The 22,871-nt window shown below is 42.5% G+C and overlaps 1 protein-coding gene across 13 annotated transcripts in view; it reads right to left on the bottom strand.

Annotated features, from left to right (window-relative positions):
• The window catches only part of dctn1b (dynactin 1b), a 58,019-nt gene that overhangs the window by 8,856 nt on the left and 26,292 nt on the right, over window positions 1–22,871 (bottom strand). For 3 of the 13 annotated variants that reach the window (XM_032511049.1, XM_032511040.1, XM_032511042.1), the window contains exons 6-24: window positions 17,966–17,983; window positions 15,533–15,553; window positions 14,085–14,255; window positions 12,469–12,492; window positions 11,678–11,875; window positions 11,005–11,209; window positions 10,173–10,251; window positions 9,353–9,512; window positions 8,276–8,380; window positions 5,634–5,825; window positions 5,434–5,550; window positions 5,022–5,174; window positions 3,824–3,984; window positions 2,876–3,044; window positions 2,256–2,324; window positions 1,819–2,031; window positions 1,431–1,592; window positions 437–568; window positions 219–347 (exon numbers count right to left, since the gene is read on the bottom strand). In XM_032511049.1, the coding sequence (XP_032366940.1) occupies window positions 219–347; window positions 437–568; window positions 1,431–1,592; window positions 1,819–2,031; window positions 2,256–2,324; window positions 2,876–3,044; window positions 3,824–3,984; window positions 5,022–5,174; window positions 5,434–5,550; window positions 5,634–5,825; window positions 8,276–8,380; window positions 9,353–9,512; window positions 10,173–10,251; window positions 11,005–11,209; window positions 11,678–11,875; window positions 12,469–12,492; window positions 14,085–14,255; window positions 15,533–15,553; window positions 17,966–17,983 (2,478 nt within the window). Of the gene's footprint in view, window positions 1–218; window positions 348–436; window positions 569–1,430; window positions 1,593–1,818; window positions 2,032–2,255; window positions 2,325–2,875; window positions 3,045–3,823; window positions 3,985–5,021; window positions 5,175–5,433; window positions 5,551–5,633; window positions 5,826–8,275; window positions 8,381–9,352; window positions 9,513–10,172; window positions 10,252–11,004; window positions 11,210–11,677; window positions 11,876–12,468; window positions 12,493–14,084; window positions 14,256–15,532; window positions 15,554–17,965; window positions 18,089–18,124; window positions 18,476–22,871 lie in introns of those variants that run through there. The other 10 variants (XM_032511043.1, XM_032511046.1, XM_032511047.1 and 7 more) reach the window with 8 other exon arrangements.

Here is a 22,871-nt window from a genome sequence, read left to right as displayed (position 1 = left end):
TGTGTGTGTGTGTGTGTGTGTGTGTGTGTGTGTCTCTGTGTTGTATTTTAGGAGGCTTGAAAGGAGCTAACAAACAAATTGTTATGTAAAATGTAATTTATTTTTGTTGAAATGGATTTCTTTCCTTCAGCAACCAGTATTGAGTTCCAGGTATCAGTATGGAACGTTTTTGAATGATAGCCAGCCCTACTGCTGGATGTTTCAGATCATTTACCCACCTTGATCTTGAGGGACTTCTTCAGCTCTTTGATGACTGTCTCTCTGTCCTCCAGCTTCAAGCCGAGACCTTCGGCGTCGGTGATTTCAGCTCGGAGAGCCGCCCCTCGCAGGTCCACAGGTAGAGGGTTCTGATAGATGAAAAACAGTAGACCTTCAAAACCGAAACATCTAACCCTGCTGTCAAAAACCTGACCCTGCAGCAGCTGGGTTGTCTTACCTTGTTTTGAGGCCTCTCTGAGTCATATTCTCCCTCCTGCATGGCGGTGGCCATCTTGTTCATGGTTGCTATGACGATGCCACAGGACTGCCGCAGACAATCGTAGGGGTTGGCACCCTGGGATCCATAAATCTGAAAATGATGGTATGTTTGTCAACAACCAGAGCAGTCAGATCATTAGTGTTTTCATTCTTTTGTTCCTGTTTCATGTCCTTTTAGTTGTTCCTGTGTTCTGCAGGTAAATACCAGTGACTGTAGCAAAAGACTGGTGGAGTCATCCGTCAGGCTACATGTAACTAAGCACAACTGCTACAGACCACTTTGGGCTTGTTTTGTTTGATTCATAATGACTTTGTAGTTCATGATTTTAACGATTTTTTATTTGTATTTTGGGGTTTACATGAGACAGTTGAATTCCTGAATTAAAATAATAAATCAATAAAATTCACATTACCCTAATAGCAATTAATTTAAATTGAAAGACTTTCTCAGTATAGTTTACCGCACTCAAAGAGCTTTTCCACACACCAGTTCCTCAGCAGTAGCACTATGTGCTTTAACTATTGACTATTATTGAATTGTGATAATAATAATTACACTATGATAATCTGAGAATGTCAGCCATGACTGAACAATCCTTCAAACAAAACAGATAATAAACTATAGGTTCTGCTGTGATATAACGTAGGCCTGAAAAGAACCTGCAGCTGTTTGTTTCAGAGGCTGAGCAACCTCTTGCATTGCCATTAAATGAATGTCTATTTATTTAAGGCAACTATAGTGATAATGGGAGATTGATCTATAAACAATAATTATATATCTTCTAAGATCAAACTAATCAATGCATAGACTTTAAGCAACATTCAGTACAACTGATCCCAAATCAGCAGCCAGGAACTTGACCAGAGTCCAACAAGGAAGAAAAGTAGACTGGAGACCGGACTCAGGGACTACGGCCCTGCTTTTTACTTTAGTGTAGTTTTATTCTGCGTACCTGCTCTCCTGCCTTGAACGCCACATCCTCCAGTTTGAGGGCTGACAGCCCCTCCTGTTCACCCAGAGGAGCCATCATCTGAGCTCCAGCGGCTGCCACTTCCTGCAGCACGGCCACCACCCAGGTCAGGTGTTTCCTACAGTCGGAGAGGGTGTCGCACACCTGCACCACAAGGGTCAACAGGACTTAACTTATTACAACACAAATTAGAATTTGATATATTCTACTTTTTTACATTAGTAATCTTCATTTTTGCAAAAATAAAATAAACTAGAACCCCTACTATCTGGCAGGACCAAAACCTCACGCCATGAACAGTTTATTTCCCCCTCAGTAGTCAGCCATCTGTCACTGTCACTCGGTAACAGTTATCGGTTGCCGAGGTTACCTGTTGTCCGAAGTCGAGTGCTGCTGGGATGCCCGGCGCGTCGGTTCCGGGCATCCTGCGGCGGATCTTCTTGCAGAACTGTCGGATGTCGCTGCAGGACGTCTCCAGGTCCTTCAGCAGCACGGCGAGGTCGGCCTTCTCCTGGCCCGCATGCAGGAACGCCCGCAGACGACCCACCTCCACCGCCATGCAGTCCAAGGCACTCTGGGTAAACTGCACGTGGACACACCACAGGTAGGATTCTCAACTGGTGGAGACGTGTCTGTTTAAGCAACTAGATACACTGCATTCATGTTCAGAGTTGAATTAACACACAGTGGTTGGACTCCAAAGAAAAAACAACGTTTACATCCATAATCTTCAGGGAAGAAATGTGATGTAAACAGACAGACTAGGTATTTCTTTTGTTTTTAAACTTTGGGAATGGTGGTACTCACTCTGATGTGATCAGCCAGCTGCATGGTGCAGTCCTCGTTCTGATCTGCCAGGTGGATGCTGTACAGGTGCTAAGAAAGGAGTCATTTTGTGGATATAAGTATAAATTCACATCTGTCCATAGTTCCTGTGTTTGATACGGGCTGAATAACATCTTTTCAACATTGCCACTGTAATGTACTTATGTGCAATTAAATCAAAAATTAAAAGATAACCACTTTGTCACTGTGTAGATTGGTAGCCTGAAAGTGTTCTTTATATTATTAGTAAGTGACTTAAAGGTTCCCTGTGGAGTTTTCTTGTAAACAGTTATGTTTATACAATGTATATTGTTTATGTTTAAACTCTGAATTATATATATATTATATTGTGTATTGTCTGTATCCTTAAAGTCAAACATTTTCTTCCTCCATAAAACATTTGTAAAGATTTCTTGTTTTTGTTTTTTAATCCTGAATTATTTGTATGCAATGTTTACTATCTGACTGTCTTCTTTATGAAAAAACAAAACAATAAATACATGGGGACATGTACCTAGATACCATAAACATATATCATTTTTTGTGTTGCTACACTGGATATAACTGAAATAATAATCTACTGTGTGTGTGTGTGTGTGTACCTGATAGTATTTAATGGCCTTGGTGAGCGGCTCCACGTTGACCGTCTCGTCCAGCTGGTCTTTGTGCAGCAGGTCGATGAGGACATCCAGAGACCGCTCATGGACGCTCATCTCCGGGTACAAAGAGCCGATCTTCTTATAGACATCCACACTGCACTGAGTCAGAGCCCTAAGACAGACACACACACACACACACACACACACACACACACACACACACACACACACCACACACACACAACACACCCACCCACACACCACACACACACACACACACACACACACACACACACACACACACACACACACAGGAGTGAGACTTGTATACAACGTATATCAGTATAGAGAGTATAGAGTCACACAAAAGACAACATGAGAGAAACTACGGTCATGATTACATTCAACGAAGATGCATTTTTTACAACATTATATATAACCAGTCAAATATATGTAAAAATCCATATTGGCATAGTAGTATTCCTCCACAGCCCCTACAGGCACCATTTTGTGAAATCAGAACTAAAAAGAAAAGTTTGATATTCGTTCAAAATCCCTTTTTAAAATATAACTTTTTAAAGGTGCATTCAACATTTATAAAAATTAATGTACATTTTCAGTTAGTTCTTGCAAATGTTCCCCTTTTTTAATGCTTCATTTTAAGTTGTGTGGTAGAAAGGAGAAATACATTCAATCGAGTTTGTTCTTCATTTAAACTGAAGACAGAAAAAGTATAAAATGAGCTTGTAGAAGCATCCTAAAACATTATAAACTGGATGTGTAATAAGCTGAAGATTAAATTTCACTCTGCAAATATGGGACGCACAATCACACAAACAAGCTGCTCAGAAGGAGAGTTATCTCCAAAAAAGAGAAGACTGATACAGTTGAGTTTACAGATTTGGATCAAATGAAACAATGCAAATTGAGCAGAGATAAGCTGAAACATACTGTTCATATTTATGCAGCGTGGTCTGCAGCAGACTGAGCGAGTAGACCAAACCGCCAGCGAAGCTAAGCTGCTCCCCGACGGCCCCCCTCAACCCGGCTCGCTCCACACAGTTCTCATTCAGATCAAACTTCTCCTGGGCCTGTTTGCTGATCAGCTCCGCCTGCAGACACAAAACACACAGTTTACCATTATACAGAAACACAAGAAATTAAAAAATATAGAGACAGAGTGCATTTATGTCCCGCCCCCACCGCTCTCCTTTCACTGAGCGAAAGGGCCTCCTCGTCAAGTCCGTCTAGCAAACAACAGAAAACTGCTGCGTGGTTCTAGTCACTACTAACAGGGTAGACTCGCATTGCCAGACCTTCCTCCACAGCGCTGCAGAGGAGGATCTGGTTAGTCCACACAGCTTTGGGAGGTGGGGGAAAAACATGCTCTGGTTTACTGGCATTTCTTTAAACCAATCACAATCTTCTTGGGCGGCGCTAAGCGCCAGACACACTATGGACTTGGTGGAACATTTGGATGTTCAGAAGGTGTTTTAGTCGTCAACAAAAAACTCAGATTGGACAGATAGCTAGCTGTCTGGATTTACCCTGCAGAGATCTGAGGACCAGGTAACCATAGTCCTCAGATTGGACAGATAGTCTAGCTAGCTGTCTGGATTTACCCTGCAGAGATCTGAGGACCAGGTAACCATAGTCCTCAGAAATCAACCTTAGGTTAGAACGCCAACACAAAGACAGAGGAAGGTGACGGACATCTGGCGGATTTTTCTGTGGCACCTGAACAATCCCGGAAGTGAAACTTTGTAGATATAGACAACCAACAGGGTAAATAACCCATGACTTAACTTTTTATAATCTGCCGACCCAAAAACAGAGCTTTTAGGAAGACAACAGTGCATACAGATGTGGGGAATCAGCGGGGAGAATGGGAAGACTGTGGGATCCTGACTCTGAGATAATGACATGCCCAACGTTATGTTATCAGCAACCATTTTGTTAACAAGTCAGTTTTAGGTTAACCATAGTAGGTCTGTGAATTAAGCTCACACATGTACCGTTGTTTTCCCCTCCGGTGGGCGTGGCTTTCAGAGCATGACAACGTGCTCTGTCTCTATTGTTTTGCAGCTCTTTTGACTCTCGAAGCTCACTTTAGCAGGATGGTTAAAACAATAAACTGCGCGGTGTCTACCTTGCAGATGAGTCTGGGTATGAGCAGCAGCACCAGGATGCAGTCGTGGTCTCCGCCATGACGAAGGAAGGACTCGGGCATGAAGGAGGTCAGAAGGGAAACGTGCCTGTTGGCCTGACTCACCTCCATCTTCCTCAGCTCCATCTCAATGGCCTAAACACACAACACAGAGGCTCATTTTTATTACACATTTGACAGGGAAAATCTAAAATAATATAATTTAATAGAATTTGTTGAAACTATGCCTATTTCTTGAGCCAGCTAGACTCAATTGGATTCAATAAAGAAAAATGTTATGCAACGTTCCTGTCCTAAACGCTGTCATATGACATGCATGCATTGGTTGCTACATTATCATGTCAGCTCTGAGAAGTACTCCTGATTCAGCCCAACAGCTCTTCTAGTCTCTGACCTTGGCGTAGGCCTTGGTCTCTGCAAATTTAATCTTGAAATCAAACATCTCCGCCGGCGGCTGCTGCTGCAGCTCTGCTGAGGCTTCCTGCTGGCTCGTCAGCTCTCTGTTCACCTCCTGCAGCAAACACAGGGAGGAAGAATCAGGACATGTCCTCAGATCCAACTCTGCTACATGCTCAGTGTGCTACAGCTGTGTACCTGCAGGTGAGCTGTGAGCTCGCGGTATTTCTTGATGGTCTGCTGGTAATCGGCTACGGTCTCCTGCGCAGCTTCAACGTGTTTCTCAGACTCTCGGACCTTCGCAGCGCCCAGATCCAACATCTCCCTCAGCTCCAACTCCGTCTCTCTGGCGTTCTCCTGCAGCTCATCGTTCATCTCATTTATAGCTTCCTGGAGGGTGGAGATAGCACACAGGGGCAGTCCCTTACTGGAATTCTTGACAATGACAACTACTGAAATAATACATTAATTAGGGGTCCAAGCCCGAGGATGCGTGCACCGCGGTATCGCAAGGCGATACGCGGTTCACACAGCAGGGCTGTGGAACCCTATTGTTTTCGCTAGGTTTCCTTCTTCTTCTTCTTCCTTCTTCCTTCTTATTATTCTTCTCCGCATAAAAGTGGTGCTGCAGCCTAAACCGTACATGGGTGCGACGCGCCATTTTCAGGACTGGTCCAAAGTCCGCAAAGACCTCAGCCAAAAAATTGGCACACTTCCACCACTAGGTGGCGCTATACCGGACAAAACGCGTTTTGCCCTATAACTCGCAAACCGTACATCGTAAATTTAAAAACCTTACATCCACGTGTTCCCTGATCCTACTGAATCTCGTGATATAGGCCACGCCCATTTCCGCCTATACTTTTATGCGTGAAAAATCGCAATTTCAAACCCTACTTTTTCTATCTCCTCCGAGACCGTGCAATGGATCTGCACGAACTTGGCACATAGCATCCCAGACCAACCTGCACAAAGTTGTATAAAGATTATTTAGGATAAGAATTGCGCATGTTACGCGCAAACAAATTTTTTGTAGCTAGCTATGAAAACTTCCGTTGCCATATCTCGGCCAAGATAAATGTTATCAAAGCCAAACTTTAGAATATTACTTCCTATGACCCCCTGAGGATCTGTACCAAATTTGACGAACATTGGCCACTAGTGGGCGCTACAAATACAAAAAGGTGTGTTTTTCACGAACGGACTTTGCCATATCTCGGCCAAAATACGTGGTATCAACACCAAACTTGGGGTGATTGTTTGGCATGCCGCACGGAAGCTTAATACATTATTTGGTAACGATGGACCATTAGGGGGCGCTATAATCGACGTTTGTTGGTTTTGTGGAAAAAGTCAATGCATTTAAATGGGGAATTTGCAATTGCAATATCTCTGCCACAGTAAATGCTATCGAAACCAAACCAGTTGTGATTGATTCGCCCACCGCCCGGAGGCTCACTACCGAATTTGGTAAAGAAGGGCCCTTAGGGGGCGCTCTGATCAACATAGGACATTTCCCCGGTTCGCTGGGGACGACTGGCGCGGGGAGGCTTGGACCCCGTTGAAACTGCGTGCAGTTCTAGTTCACATTGCATTTTATGTATTATAGGAAACTGTTTGTGTTGTGTATGGAAATGTGTGCATTTTTGTGTGAGCTGCTGGATAATCGAAAAAGGTAAACGTTGCTTCTTGGTAGGTTTAAAAATGTTGTTTGAATGGCTCCAACAAATTAAAGCAACAATGTGACAATTTTGAAAACTCCCACTATAGCATTTTTCTAGTATCAAAAACCTATGCCACCATAATGGTTTAAAAGTTTCCATTACCATATGACCTCTGCTAACCTAGTATTAGTGATTACTTTCTAGACACAATTAGTTAGATGGAAGTTGATGATACCAGAGGTGGACTTAAAGGGCCCCGATTATACTCCATTATAACGTCATATTTGTACACTTGGGTCTACTAGAATAGGTTTATATGCTTTGATGTTGAAAAAATACTTTATGTAATGTTTCTCATACTGCCCACTGCTGCATCTTCTTTGCCTGAAACACTCTAGCTGCATCCCATAGCCCTTATTTGATAGCTCCTCAACTCCTCGGTCCTCGGCTGAACCGAAGTTCTGTCCCTCCTCGGTGAAGGCCGTCTCAAAGCTCTTCTTTCTGCCCCGAGGAGCGAGCGTTGAGGAGGGATCATCAAGGAGCTATAGGCGAGGATACATGACAGCCGTCTCCTGGAAGCTGTACAGCTGAAGGAGTTGCTCACTCCCCCCAAACAACTGACGTATTCATGTGACGCTTCAGAGGAAAGGACGTCTCATCCCTCTAAAACACATTTGCTTGTTGCCTCTCTTTTTTTTTATACATCTATTACATACATAAAAAAACTGTATATCACACTAAACAACAGTTTAACAAATAGTAACTGAACTATGACAGCAGTGATAACAAGCACCAGAGGGCAGCACATACATATAAATGACTTTGCCCCATATCAACAATGAAATTAGTCAGCAAACTGTGGCACTTCTCTCTGACCTCAGTCCTCCAGTGTAAATACACAAAGAGATACTGAGCTGGAAAACCAGTGAGGGTGAAACGTTGGATTCTTCATTCATAAGAACAAACTGAATCAAGTTAACTTAGTCTCATATTCAGGGTTCAAAACTGGCACCACTCACAAGCCAAATGCTGGTAAAGCATACAAGGGGCTGGTGGATTTGCTAAACTCACCAGCCAAAAAACCCAATAGTAATCTGTGATAATCTGTGTAGTGAGTGGCTGGTCAAATCTGAACCAGTTGGCCAGTGGATAAACCCTGCTATATTATTCACTCACCAGGTCAGTGACCGTCTCTCTCATCTCCCTGACTTTCTCCTCCAGGTCCAGGTTCCTCTCGGTCAGCATCTCCACCATCTCCTCCGCCCCCAGAGCTGCATCCACCTGAAACAAAGCACATCTTCATTAGGGGTGGGGGAGAAAAAAATCTAAAATTGTTTGTATCATGATTTTTTTTTAATGTTTTCATATAGACCTTAGTGGTCCCCTAATACTGCATCTGAAGTCTCTTTTATATATACTTAGTGGTCCCTAATACGTATCTGAAGTCTCTTTTATATAGACCTTAGTGGTCCCTAATACTGTATCTGAAGTCTCTTTTATATAACCTTAGTGGTCCCCTAATACTGTCTGAGTCTCTTTATATAGACCTTAGTGGTCCCTATACTGTATCTGAAGTCTCTTATATAGACCTTAGTGTCCCTAATACTGTATCTGAAGTCTCTTTTATATAGACCTTAGTGGTCCCCAAAATGACCTTGACCAACTGCCACTTTGCTTCTTTGAAAGCCATGATTTCTCTTTCTCATGGGGGGGCCAAATTCTCTGGGTGGGCAAAGCAGAGAAAGGGGAGGTAACCTTGCCCCTTATGACCTCATAAGGGGCAAGATTCCAGATCGGCACATCTGAGCTTTCATTTTCTCAAAGGCAGAGCAGGATACCCAGGGCTCGGTTTACACCTATCACCATTTCTAGCCACTGGGGGGCCATAGGCAAGCTGGGGGAACTCATATTAATGTTAAAAAAAACTCATAAAGTGACATTTTAATGCCATGGGACCTTTAAAGAAGGAATACAAATTGAATTGACACCCATGCATGGTGAAAGAATTGAATCTGGACAAAAGCATATCTTCCCAGCTCTAGTCATCATCATCCTCAGAAATTAAAGTATTATTTGTCTCTTTGGCATTTTAGGTCACCATGGCAACATTAGCTTTAAAAGTGTACATTACCATAACATTCTTAGGAAAGCTTCTTATAAATATCTGGTCAGTACGGAGGCGGATTGTGGTGGCCTGCAGACTGATGATGTCCCTGCAGCAGCTCAGAAGCTCTGCGTCATGACAACACCCACCTGTTCTTTGAGCTCGTCGATGGTCTTTTCCGCCGCCGTCATCTCCTCCTGCAGTTTCTCTTTCTGGCTCCTCAGAGAGTCCAGCTCCACGTTCTTCTTCTCCATCTGCTTCTGCAACTTCACATGTTCCTGCTTCTCTGACGATGACAGGTCACGCATCCTGACACACAGGAAAATACAGCATTAAGATCTGGATCAATTGTATTTGAGAAAGTGATACTCAAACACTGGAAATCCACATACCCTCCTACAATACTACACTGGAAAAAAAATTGTGTTGGAAAGAACTTGGAAACAACAAATTAACTCAATTTGAAAGCATATTGTATGGGGAGACGTATAACAAGCACCAAGTGTAAAAATGTGGCCTTTATAGTTAAACCTCAGGGTTTGAGGACAGGTGGACAATAACGCCACCTAGGACATAATCATTTAGTGCTCACTATCTAAATCCCTGATCTGGGAACTCGATAGAAATTAACTGTATCTGTGGAGTTATAGACGATGTTGATGATATTCTTTTATTTGTCAATGTGTGTCTGTCTGGTGTGAAAGGTGTCAATGCGTGTATCTGTGTCTAAATGCAAATAGGTGTGTTCTGGGACAAGATGGCTATTGGTGGAAGCAGCTACCAGCTACAGCAGGTGATTGGCTCGTCTCGGATGACAAAGTGTATATTGTACATATTGGTGAATTTCTTTCTCTTCTCTCTCAACCTTTCTCTTCTGTATTTATTGCCAATTTTAATATGGCAAAACAACAAACTAATTAATGGCATTTCGTGACTTTTCTTCAGGGTGAAGAGTGTCAGCAGACCTACCTGACCAGGGCTTCCTTCAGTCTGCCATTCTGCTCTTCCAGCTGTTTCACATGGTAACTGGAGGCAGCGCCATCCGAACCTGTGAGAAACCCCAAAAAACACAAATGAGCTCTAGCGTATCTGCCGGTATGTTACTCACTTTCCATTTTCTGCTGCGGTTGAAACAGACCAACAACAACTTTTGATTTGTGTGACTAAACAAACGAGAATTGATGTTGCTGCGTGTCATTGCCAAAAGAGACGATGGCGAGTTTTAATTAAAGAAATGGGGCCGTTCCTTTGAGTCACTGTTAGCTCCACTTGCTGCAGTTATATATAAAAAATAAAAAAAAACAGTCACAAACAGTAAATCAGCCACCATCATACAGCACTCAGGGGTCACTATGGTGGACTGACACCATTTCAACAGTCTAATCACATTGGAGGCCAACATTTATTATTTCTGCTCCTGTGCTACTTGTGGTGTTAGGTGTTACCTAACACCACCATAACACATCCGGATTTTATGCAGCCTTGAAGTCTTAAATTTCAGGATTCCTGTGAGTGCACCTCAGACAGAAACATGATTATTTACTTTTCTTCCCTTTTTACAGAGAATTGTAGGCCTTTTTACCAGCTCACAAATTTTAAGAATTTCTTATTTAGCCCTTTACGATTAGAAAATATATATACATTAAAGCAGAAAGAAAAGCCTGTGTTGCCTGTAAGTGTTTTTCAATCACTACCTGCAGCAAGAGGTGACTGATGTAACATGTAATTATTAATGTTGGTGTCAGTTTGCACATGAATGTGTTCCACAGAGGCTTATGATACAACCTTCTCTTAGTCGTACCTTTCTCCTCAATCTCGTGCTTGAGGATCTCAAGGTCCATGGTGAGCTCGTCCACTTTCTCTTTGAGCGAGTCCACCTCCAGCTGCAAGGACTCGGCTCTCTCCTCGGCCATCTCCTTATCCAGGGTGGCCATCTCGATCGCGTCCGCTGTGTCCGACATCTCCTCCATGTAATGCTCCTTCGCCTCCAGGGCTTCTTTTGCCTCCTACACACAGATTATTATGCATCGTACATATGTCTGTATACTCTTAATACAGGCTGCATGTTATGTTGTCAGTTCTTTTAATTAACCCCCTCAGCATTCTGCCCCCTTTTTAAAGAGGGGTAGGGGTGGGGGCCACAGGATGTTTAGGGGGTGATAGCAGGTACATTCACCAACCCATTCATCAAACAACCTCTCCATTCCTCCAACCATCCCTCTAACCATTGCTCCACCCATTCATCTACCCATCCATCTACTATCCCTCCACCCATCCCTCCACCCATCCATCTACCCATCCCTATCCATCTACCCATCAACCATCCCTCCACCCATTAACCATACATCTACCCATCCCTCAACCCATCAGCCATCCCTCCACCCATTAACCATCCTTCCACCCATCCATCTACCCATCCCTCCACCCATTAACCATCCCTCCACCCGTCCATCTACTCCATTGTTGCTTCCTACCCTCTTGGCTTCTTTGAGTTGTTTCTGCAGCTCGGCCTGCTGCTCCTGCATCTTGTTCTTCCACTCCTGCAGCTGCTCCAGCTGGATCTTGTGCTTCTCCAGCTCCTTCAGCTTGGCCTTGTCCTCCGTCCGCTTCATCTTCAGCGTCTCCAGCTTCTCCTCCAGGTCCTTCACCTGAACACGCAACGCCTCCTCCTCCTGGATGAAAAGACATACAGGGAGGAGGAGGAGGAGGACAGGAGGGGGGCAAAAGGATGAGAGGATGGAAAGGCAGATATTTGAAATGGAGGACAGATGGGCGGAAATGGAGAGATTTTATTAGTAATCGCACATTTAACAAAGTAAAAGCACTAAAAGACATAAAAGGAGGCTGCATCACTTCAGTGTTTAATTCTTTAAGGTTTCTCTAATCATTCCACTTTCATGATTCTTCAAGCGGTGGATCAGGTTTAAAGCTTTCATAGTAAGGGAACAACTCTTTCATCTTTATATGTGTTAGGGAGCTTTTATTTTGTTTGCCGTGCAGTGACTCCACCTGTGGAGAGGAGGAAGTCAGCTCCACACATGCCTTGTCAGGAAGAACACTCACAGCATGTGATTGCGTGTACACATTAACAAACACAAACAGCAGAACAACTGAATTTAAGCCTACAATAAAAACATACAGCCAGTGAACAAACCTCACACACCAATTAAACACTAGTCACACCTTTGACAGCTTGTTAAAATGTTAGTGAGAGAGAAAACAACACTTCAATATCAAGTGCAAAACAAACATCACATGACTGCACCTGTGTTTCCATAGTGACCTCCTCCTGAGGGGATAAAATGTGAATAAAGTGGATTATGTTGACCTTAAAATTAACATTTAACAACATAACAACAGTTATGCCTAACTGACCATATGCGCCAGATCTATTACCTAAAATACTGCTTTGTTTCATTTCTCAGAAGTAGCAAACTGAAAGCAGCTGATATGCAGACACTTCCTCTTTATACCAAGTTAATAAAATGCTGCACAAAACGTGGTGTGCCTCAGAGCTCAATCCTGGGCCTTCCACTGGTATGTTTCAGCATTCGGCAGCGCTTCAAATAAATATTCACACCTATACACATGACACCTCACTGTATCTCTAATATCTCCAGATGATTTTAGTCCTATTCACACCTTTGTTTAATCCATTCATTTGATGGATGAGTCATAACGATCTAAGAGACTTTATAAAAAGAAATCTTAAGATATTTATTACCACACTGAGATTGCTTTCAGCTAAGGTGCTTTTTTATTTGATTAAGAAGGAACTCAACCTTATATGGAGAAAAAACACAAATTGCTAACTAACTAACTAACTAACCAACCCGTGTAGACTGGAAGGTATAAGTCTTATTGGACCCTAGGCGAGGTCTGTTGTACCCTGGCTGTGTTCCAAATCCATACTAATTCCATACAGTATGTACTATTTCCACTAGTACAACATACTTTACCGTTTTATACTAACAGGGAATTATACATTATGCGTGGCGTTGGATGTCGCCAATTAAACTTCACAAGGAGAAGATTTAATCATATTTTTCTGTTTTCAGAGATTTTTTTTGGAGCCCATTGACCACCCACATTACATTTGTTTCCAGCTGTGAGCCGCTCCTCCTTTGTGCATTGCATCTTGGGAGAACAGTGTGCATCAACAGCACACTAAAAATGTTTGCCCATTTAGTATCCATACTGCCTGTTTTAAGTGGACTTTCTACTGTGATCACACCACATCTTTAAAATGAGAAATATTTATTTTAATAATTATCAACCCTGTAGTAGACTCTTGACCTGTGCCTCATTTAGCCTGTCTCATACCCAGTGCATGCTGGGATATATTCCAGCCACCTGTGACCACAAAGAGGATAATCTGATTAGAAGAAGAATGGATGGATTATATAACCATGGTTCTACATTATGAATTCTAATCAAATTATGACCAAATATTAATTGTTTTCATCAGACTGCAGGTTTTTTCAGTTATGTTTTTTTTATGTTGGCTTATGTATTTTAAGACACAGGTTCAAGCCTCTGGCTCATTTCAGACTTTTTTTAATGACACCAATACAAACTGACAGCTCAAAAAGTGTCATAAAACCTGTTTATTCAGAGGAGCTATAGCACAGAAAATGTCACATCTGATTTAACTCCTACACTCCGATGGCTTACGCACTAAGACGTTTTTGGTCTTGTTGGCAACAGACTCCCGTGTTACAAAACAACAGGGTCATGTGCCTGCCTTCTTAATCCTATTTACAGACATGTTATTATTGGTTTCCTTAGAGCAAAATGTGTCCTCATAGCCGGCATTAGTTACCTGCTTCCTAAATGCTTTTCACTACTATACTACACTTTGTTTTAATGCTGATAACAAACCTTGGTGGGAACGGGTGCTGGAGCGTTTCCAGGGGAGTGGAGGGTAGGGATGACCGGAGCCGCCAGAGGGGTCTGGGCCGGAGTGCTGGGCTCGCTGCTGCTCATCTCCCCCGCAGAGGCCGAGGCCGAGCCGGATGCAGCCCCCTTTCCCCCCGCAGGTCGGCTGGGCTGCTGGATAAACCAAGGGGAGGTAATGATGAGGACTAAACATAACTAAATGTTTACTGAAAAGATCCCACTGGGTATGCACAGCTGTCCGGTGAGGTTTTAGTGGCCATAATGGAGGTCCCTGACTGAGCAGGTTTACATGCACATTTCATTTTGAGTCTTTTCAGGGTGTTTACACTGAACAAACCTGGTTGTTCCTATGCCTGTATGATTGGAACCATAGCCATGTTTCTGTTCATTTGTCACACTACAACTTGAGTTGCCTCAACAGTTGAGGATGAACACAGTTAAATTTCTGGCTGCCTGAAGTCAGACTTCTCTTTTATTTCAGTGTTGAACATTATTCAGCATCATATTTTTTGTTTGCAAACATGGCAGGACATGATATGAAACCTGTTTACATGTGCAAAATATAACCATCAAACTAATGTCCATGTAAACAGACTCATTATAAAATACACTGTTTTGCATTGCCTAACCTTATAAGGAACTAGAATAAATAAACATTAGCATGATTTTTGTGTTTAAGTTTGTTGCCTCTCAAACTACAACTAGTAAACTTTAATAAGGAGAGCTCACAGATGTACACTACCAAACTATATAATTTATATGTTTATATATATGTTTATATTTAATTAACAAACTGACCTATACCCACATCACAACCATTAGTTTTAGGTACTATGTCTAATTTTCTTGTCACGTTGAGAAATTCTTCCCTTTTTGTTGTATTTGCAAACTGCACATTTTTCAATAGACCTCCATGATGGCCCAAGACCTGATTTAGGACACAAATACAAAATTGCAACAGAAAAATGCTCAAAAATTAAAATACATAACACCAAAATGAGAAAGCAATTAATATACTGAAACAACTGCTCTGGAACAAATTAAAACAACAAAAAAGGACAAAACTGAACAAAAGCAACAGTAACTACACCTGCTACAGCAGAGAGAAGAAAACCAAATGTTGAACACATGGATGGTGGAGACAGGAAACAGCATTTAAGGAGTCAAAATAGACGCAATGTGCTAGTCTGTGTTGTAGTAATTAGCTACAAAATAATGAAAATAAAATGGATAATGATTCCATGTCTGGTGATGTATTGTCCCTACTTTTATGGCCCCACACACACACACACACACAAAAACAAACACACACACCACACACACACCACCACACACACACACACACACACACACACACACACACACACACACACACACACACACATACAATTAAAATGGGATGCCCTGCAGACTTCGGGGACTGGGCTCACCTTTGGCCTTCTGGCCGTAGTCTGAGGAGAAGAGGAAGGACATAAAGAGAAGTAGAGGAAGTGGGAAAATGTCAAAGGGCAGGAGAGGATAGAAGGAGAGGAGGGAAGGAAACAAACAGCCAGGGTTAGTATTAAACTGGAGAATCACAGACAAATTGGTTGCATGAAACCGACAATAAAAAGATCGGAAAAGTACAACAAGGACGCCATTATCATGTAACATCCCCTACAGATCTCTGCTCTGTTGTTTTCCTTCCCATCTCTCGTGTCCTAGCTGGTCTCTAGGGCCTCGTCTCTTCCACCCACGTGACCGAAAACCTCGGTAACATGGACACTGTGACTGGTACAGCCACTGTGACCTAAATGACTGCATTGTGTCCCGGGGGACGCAGCAGATGAGCTTCATCCGAGCCCAATTCTGTCCTACTGCACTTGCTGGGATGACAGCTCGTTATCCTGCTACACGGCACGTTTCAGACATGCTACACAGAGAAATATCCACACCGTGTTCTTTTCTAATTCCTAAACAGTGTCATCACTGCCAACACTTGTACTATAACTCTATTTTTGGTTGAGTTAAAAGGTGATATGGTTTCTAGATCAACCTTAGGGCTCATAAATATTTCCAAATTAAAATGATATTAACTTCAACATGTCATGTGTGTAATTCCACAGTAATTCCATGTAATTATTACTAAATTATTTGTATTATTAAATCTGAAAGAAACAATAGCACTAGGAATAGATTTGTTTGGTTAGCCGGTTAAGTTTGATGAAATATGAAGGAAATTAATCTGAATTGGTGTTTTCATTCCTGACTTTGACAGAACAATCTCACCGATGAAATGTCAACAAGGAGCAAATAAATCAGGTTCCCAACTCACCGAGTCCAAAGTAACTTCTTATGATATGAAACGGAGAAAAAGCCTCACATTTGGGAAGCTGAAACCTTCACGGCATTTTTTTCTTGAAAAAGGGAGTTCAAATTATCACTAGTTTGGTTTAATCATGAATACATTTTGGAAATACTTTATCGTGTCCTAGTTATTTCCTAGAAAGTTGGACAGCACTACAGTAGCTTGGTACTACTGATGGGAAAACTGATGCAAAGGGCTGAACGTCCTCCATTCAAACCAACGTAAATAATTATTCACCGTTTGTTTATTATTGGAAACTTTCTTCTTCCTATATGTTAAATTGTTTGCTTTCTTCCAGACAATTTGCACATTTTTGCATGTTTAGCTTTGCAGTTTATTGTAATTATTCATTAGAAGTGTACCAATTAAACACTTGTGTTTAAAGTGTTGTTTTTTTCTCCCTGTGATGTATTTTGGTTGGAGTGATTTTTACACGTGTTATTTATGTATTTGAAATCAACCCTGTTCAGCACTTTGGTCAACTGTTGTTTTAAAATGTGCTACAGAAATAAAATTGACATTGACATTAATTTGTTCCAAATCCCATTTTTTTTTCAGAAAATGTAGAAGGAAATTGTGAGGAATTTATAAACCTTTAAAATTATTTTTGAATTATTTTTTAGCTAACAAAGCCATGAAAGCTTTGAAAAGATATTTAGGGAAGTAACAAATACTTTCATATCGAGGTGATTCATTTACATTTTTTCCACCTAGGTCTTTACTACAATGTAACCCAGGTGTGTCTCCACACTTGTATCCTCTCTACTACATTCATGCAGAATGAGCTGTCCTTCACTCTCCTCTACTGTTCACTTTACCTCCTCCGTTCCTTTTGCACACCGACTCTCTCTCTAACTGTTTTTGCTCCAGCTTTGGCACGGGCATCGCCTGGGCTAGTTATCGTTCTTTATTGGATTAAAGCCGGACCATTCAGCAGAAATTAGCCCGAGCTAACAGCTGTACCAAATAAGAGCTGACAGCCCTCTTAAGCCATACTGGCGTGCTGTTGGTACGAGAACAGGCTGTGCTGAAATCACAGCAGCCTGTTTGCTACATCTGCAACCAAGAGTCAAATCATATGATTCTACCCCGATAGACAAAATATCATTGAGTTCATAAACACGCTGTGGAAGGCTTCTGCGTGATGAGACCAAATAAAAAAAGAGAAGCTTTTGCTGCAGACAGAGATGTAACTGAAGTCGACTGAAATTAAAAAAAAAGCTTTTGCACATACATGTATAGGTATGAAATAATTCTGCAAAAATCAGAGCTGAGGGGTAATAAACTGACTTTTTTTTCTTTTTCTTTTTAAAGGCACAAGCAAGCTGCAGGTGCACTTTGACTTTTACAATAGGAATATAGATTATCAGTTGAAGCAAAGTATAAGGGCAATTCCAACCAAAACAAAATGAGAAACTGAAACTTCCAAGCATGACCTTTACAGCAGCCTGCACACAGAAAGAATGGATGGTAACAACAACATTCCAACTGATAAGGATCCAATGGAGTTCTGTACCTTCCGGGGTGCAGGAGTCTGTCTCATCATATTTGCAAGAGAAGGAGACACACACGCACAGTCACCAAGAAATACACACACACAGACACAGGAAGGGGATAAAACAGGTAGAGATGCTCGATCCACAGAGACACAGACAGACGGACAGACAGACAGACAGACAGACGGACAGACAGACAGACAGACAGCTGAAGCCGAACCGACGGACGGGCAGCCACTCAGACCGGGAAGCTGCAGTAGTGCAAATGGCCGCAGCGAGTTTTTCCCAGGCTCCCCCTTCCTTCCTCTGTCCTCCTGCTATTGTCCTCCTTTATTCCCTCCTTCTCAGCTTTTTTCATAATCCGTATGCCGGAGCCCTCAGTCGCTGCCTCACTTTCCTTTTTGCTGCGAATAGGACTCGGACATCTTGCTGCCGAGAGCCTCTGACTTGCTACTGTTAACAGGAGACGCCTCGCCTCTCCTAACCTTCCTCTCCTCCCTCCTGTCTCATTCCCCCCCCCTTGCTCTGCTTATTGTGATTTGTCAGCCCAGCCTATGCCCTGCTCATGCATTACATCACTGTGCAGCTTCCTCCCTCTCCCCCTATCTCTTTCCCTCTCGCCCTCCCAATGCTTTCTGCTTCTCCACTCGCTTCCCACTACAGACAGACAGGGAGGGACGGGTGAGATGGTGTGTGACTGGGGACAGACAGGAGAGGATGAGAGACGGAAGAAGGCAAGCCTGTAAATGGAGGTGAGAGAGGAAAATGAGCAACAACACTGATTCAAGCCTCTCTTGTCTCCTAGCAACACTTGCCGAGCACTCTTATGGGTGCATTTAAATGAGGCTGACAAAAACAATAAAGACCCCTGGTCTTTAATACAAATTAAAAAGATTCAAGCTATTTAAGGTGTGCCTTTTTGACATTTTTTTTTTTTTAAAGGGGACACAGTATGCTTAATTTCCGGTTCATAATTGCATTCTGACGTTCTACCAGATCATATTTACATGCTTTAATGATAAAAAATTAGTCAGATGGGGGCGATACTATATTCTAATGAGCCTGCATTTGACATAGGAAGCCAAGCCAAATCTGAATGTGTTGAATTCCATGTGTTGATGTAATCTGCCAACAGAAAACTGACTAGATGTTATTATTTACAGTTTGTGTGGTTGCTAGGCCCTCCAGATGTCCAAATGTGTATGCACTGAAATGGTTTTTCAGGACATGTCCCCTTCCTCCTGGAACAAGTTGCAGTGGGACTTGAAATTACAAACAAATCTCGAAGTACTTTTTCCACCACAGTCCATACCAAGCAGTCATATTTGTTCCATATTGGCTACATGCATTGACATGAGTTGACAAATTGTTTGTACGCTGCTTACCCCTTTCTAAAATGTTATTCAGTCTTCAGTTCACACCCAATGCTTCAGAACACACTTTTTTTATCCGGGTCTGTTATAAGTCCACCTTCAATCCGGTACACCTATTTTATTGAATTCAACACCTGAATCACCGCCAAGTCTTATTTTATTCTTGTTACTGCTGCTGGTCTCACAGTAAATCATCTCTCCAGCATTAACCTCCATATCTCAGACCATCTTGCAATCATCACGGACATCGACATCCCATTCTATCCCAAAAGACACATGCAAAATCTCATTCAGGAACCTCAAATCCATAAATTCATCTGCTCGCTCAGATTCTCTCTCCAATTCAAAACCTGCCTCCCCGATCAGTGTCTGATGATCCAACCCACCTTGTGGACTACTACAACAACACCCTGTCCTCCTGGCTCCCATCATTATTAAAACGGTCTCCTTCACACACTCAGCCCCCTGGTACACTCCTGAACTTCAATTCAATTCAATTTTATTTATAGTATCAATTCATAACAAGAGTTATCTCAAGACACTTTACAGATAGAGTAGGTCTAGACCACACTCCAGAATTTATAAGGACCCAACAGTTCTAGTAGTTTCCTCCAGAGCCAGCAACAGTGCGACAGTGGCGAGGAAAAACTTCCTTTTAGGCAGAAACCTCGGACAGACCCAGGCTCTTGGTAGGCGGTTGGAATTAGAATGAAGAGTGGCAATAACAGTCACCAAATGAAGTCCCGCAAACGTCAGCTAGAAAGACTACAGTAAAAATCGGTTTAACCTCCACGCGTATACAGACTACCTTCACCAATACAAAAACGCCTTAAACACCTGGTCCTACTACCCCTCACAGCTCCAACAACCCCAACCCCTCTCTTCTCTACTATCAACAAATGTCTTAACACCCTACATTTCTAATACCTTCACAGTCTCTTTTCAATCCAAAATCAACACCATTTACAACAGCTTGACCATTTCTCCACAATCATCAATTCCTCTCTTAGTTCTTGCATCGGTCACCCCCATCCTCAAGAAACCTGGTCTAAACCCAGACACTGTGTCCAACTTCCAACCCATATCCAACCTCACCTTCCTATCAAAACTCCTGGAATGTGTTTCCCAAATTAAAACCCACTTCTCCTCCAATAGCCTGTTTGAACTATTTCAATCTGGATCACGCTTACAACACAGCACTGACACCCCCCCCTCAAAGTCACCAAGGACCTCCTCCTCTCCTCTGGCCACGTCACCATTCTTATGGTGCTCGACCTCGCCGGCAGCCTACGACACCATCAACCACTCCCTCCTCCTGTCCAGACAGGAAACCTGCTGCAACCTCAGTGGCACGGGACTCTCCTGGCTCCTATCTCACCAACAGACACCAGTTCATTCCCATCAACAACTGCCCCTCCTGCTGCTCCTCTTTCACACAGCGTCCCCCGAGGTTGGGGGCTTGGTCTTCTCCTTTTCCTCCTTAACATTCTGCCACTCGGAAATATCATACGCAAAAGGTGGTGGCGATGATGTCCAGATCTACATTTCTACCAACTCCTTCACCACAGCTACATCCTCCACCCTGGCCAACTGCCTCACTAATATTCAAACCAACTTCCTCCAACTCAACTACAACAAATCTGACTTGATGCTCATCGGCCTGAAATCCCTCACAAAGAACACCCATAACTTCCGTCTCACGGTCAACAACTCCACCCCGTCTCCACCCCCACACATCCGTAACCAGGGAGTCATCTTCCACAGCAACCTCACTTTTGAAAACCCCGTCAACCAAATAACCAGAACTGCCTTCTTTCACTTACAAAACATTGCCATTGCTTTCCACAAACACTAGTATTACATTACCATCTGATACTTACTGGTTCTGTTGTTTTTAATTGCTTTTAATATGCTTGTTTAATGTGCTGCTTTTACTGTAAAGGGTTGTTGAGTACCATGTACAGCGCTAAATAATATATTTATTATTACTTCTAATAAAAAGGAGAACACAAGGACAATTAATCCCCGCCAAATGGATTCAAACATCCAGTATTAAAACAGTGAGCATTAAGACTCACACAATATGTCTTGGGCTTTAGATGTTGAAGTGATTTTCGTGAAAAGGAGTCTTTAGTGTAAAACGTGATTTAATAGGTCAGATCACTCTTCGAGCCATTTGAATAGCTTTCGTGATATCTTCCTCGGTTCCACTAATCTCCTCTGCACCAGCAGCTCAGCAGGACGAGAGAGGGATGTAAGAGGATTTATTCAACAGGGATACTCTGATTAGCTGGGAGCTTTAAACCTGAAATGAAAATGGGCAGTTAGTAATTTGAGATGGCTGTGATGGAACTCGGTAAGGCTATTGCTAATACAGGCCGTCCCTGTGAACGGGGATATGATAGTGAGTATTAAGAAATTGATGATAGCAGACAAGATTATGACAAGGAAGACGGTAGCAGAATTTGAGAGTTCAGGCCGCTGAACCAGAAAGAAAAACTGTTTACGTGTATCCATTACAGAGAGAAATCTGTCCTGTTGAAATATTTAAACATCTTGCTCTGTATTCTGCTCACTTTCTCTCCAACGCACAGACTAAGTGCTCTGAGGGGACATCCACCGCTGAAGTGATGAAATGAGACAGACAGACAGACAGAGAGGATGATGGGATGGGTGGAGGTGTATCAAGTTCCTGCTTTCCCAGCACACACAGAGATGATCGTGCTCTGCAGCCTCCAGCAGAACAACAAGGGGATAAAATGACTGCCCAGAAAGCATTTACACAGCATCAGCCAACACGCTTGGCTTGCACTGACTGGGCAAGACTGGGACTGGGACGTACTTGGAGAACATTGAGAGAGACGTGACACTCGAATACTTTGGTGTCAAGCTGAAGGTTTATCGCATACGACAGCGGTTAACTTCGTTATTTGAAAGTTCTATCACTTTGTCGCTCAGCATTCTTATTATCGTCAGCACCAAAAAACGACAACTCCGCTGTCATGGGAAGTGACATGGTGAAATAAAAACAGACTTACCTATGACATAAAAAAAAATTAATTCAAATAAAACTATGAAAATGAGAATTCTATTTGATAATAGTGAGTTTAGCTTTGTTAATTTGTTACATTGTTTCACAGTGTATTGTTCCCTTTAACATTTTTTTCTCTTTTAATGCTTTACGTCTTCATATAAAAAGACAGCAGGTCCTTGTTCTTTAATATTGAATTACTGGATACTAACTTGATGTGTTTTTGGTCTTTTGACCGACCTACAGCTGGAGTACAAGTAAGGTAGTGAATATCATCAGGAGTTGGTATCATCTGTCTGTAACCGTGTTGCATCAGCTCATTACCCTGCATGTTCTGAAACTCCTTTGGGACATTTAACTGCCCACGTCCCTCAGTTAGATCTGAGAAGTGAAGAACATTCAGCCTCCAAGATGAGGCCAAGCTGAGCTGCTGAGGTTGAAAGTCCACCTGCAGAACAGGAGACGATAAAGTAGAACCGCACTGACAGGAAATCCATACGCTGCAGCAGCGGGGGGGGGGGG

Source organism: Etheostoma spectabile, unplaced genomic scaffold (genome assembly GCF_008692095.1).
Source record: "Etheostoma spectabile isolate EspeVRDwgs_2016 unplaced genomic scaffold, UIUC_Espe_1.0 scaffold314, whole genome shotgun sequence".
NCBI lineage: Eukaryota > Metazoa > Chordata > Actinopteri > Perciformes > Percidae > Etheostoma > Etheostoma spectabile.
This window is presented reverse-complemented; position numbering and strand designations above follow the sequence as displayed.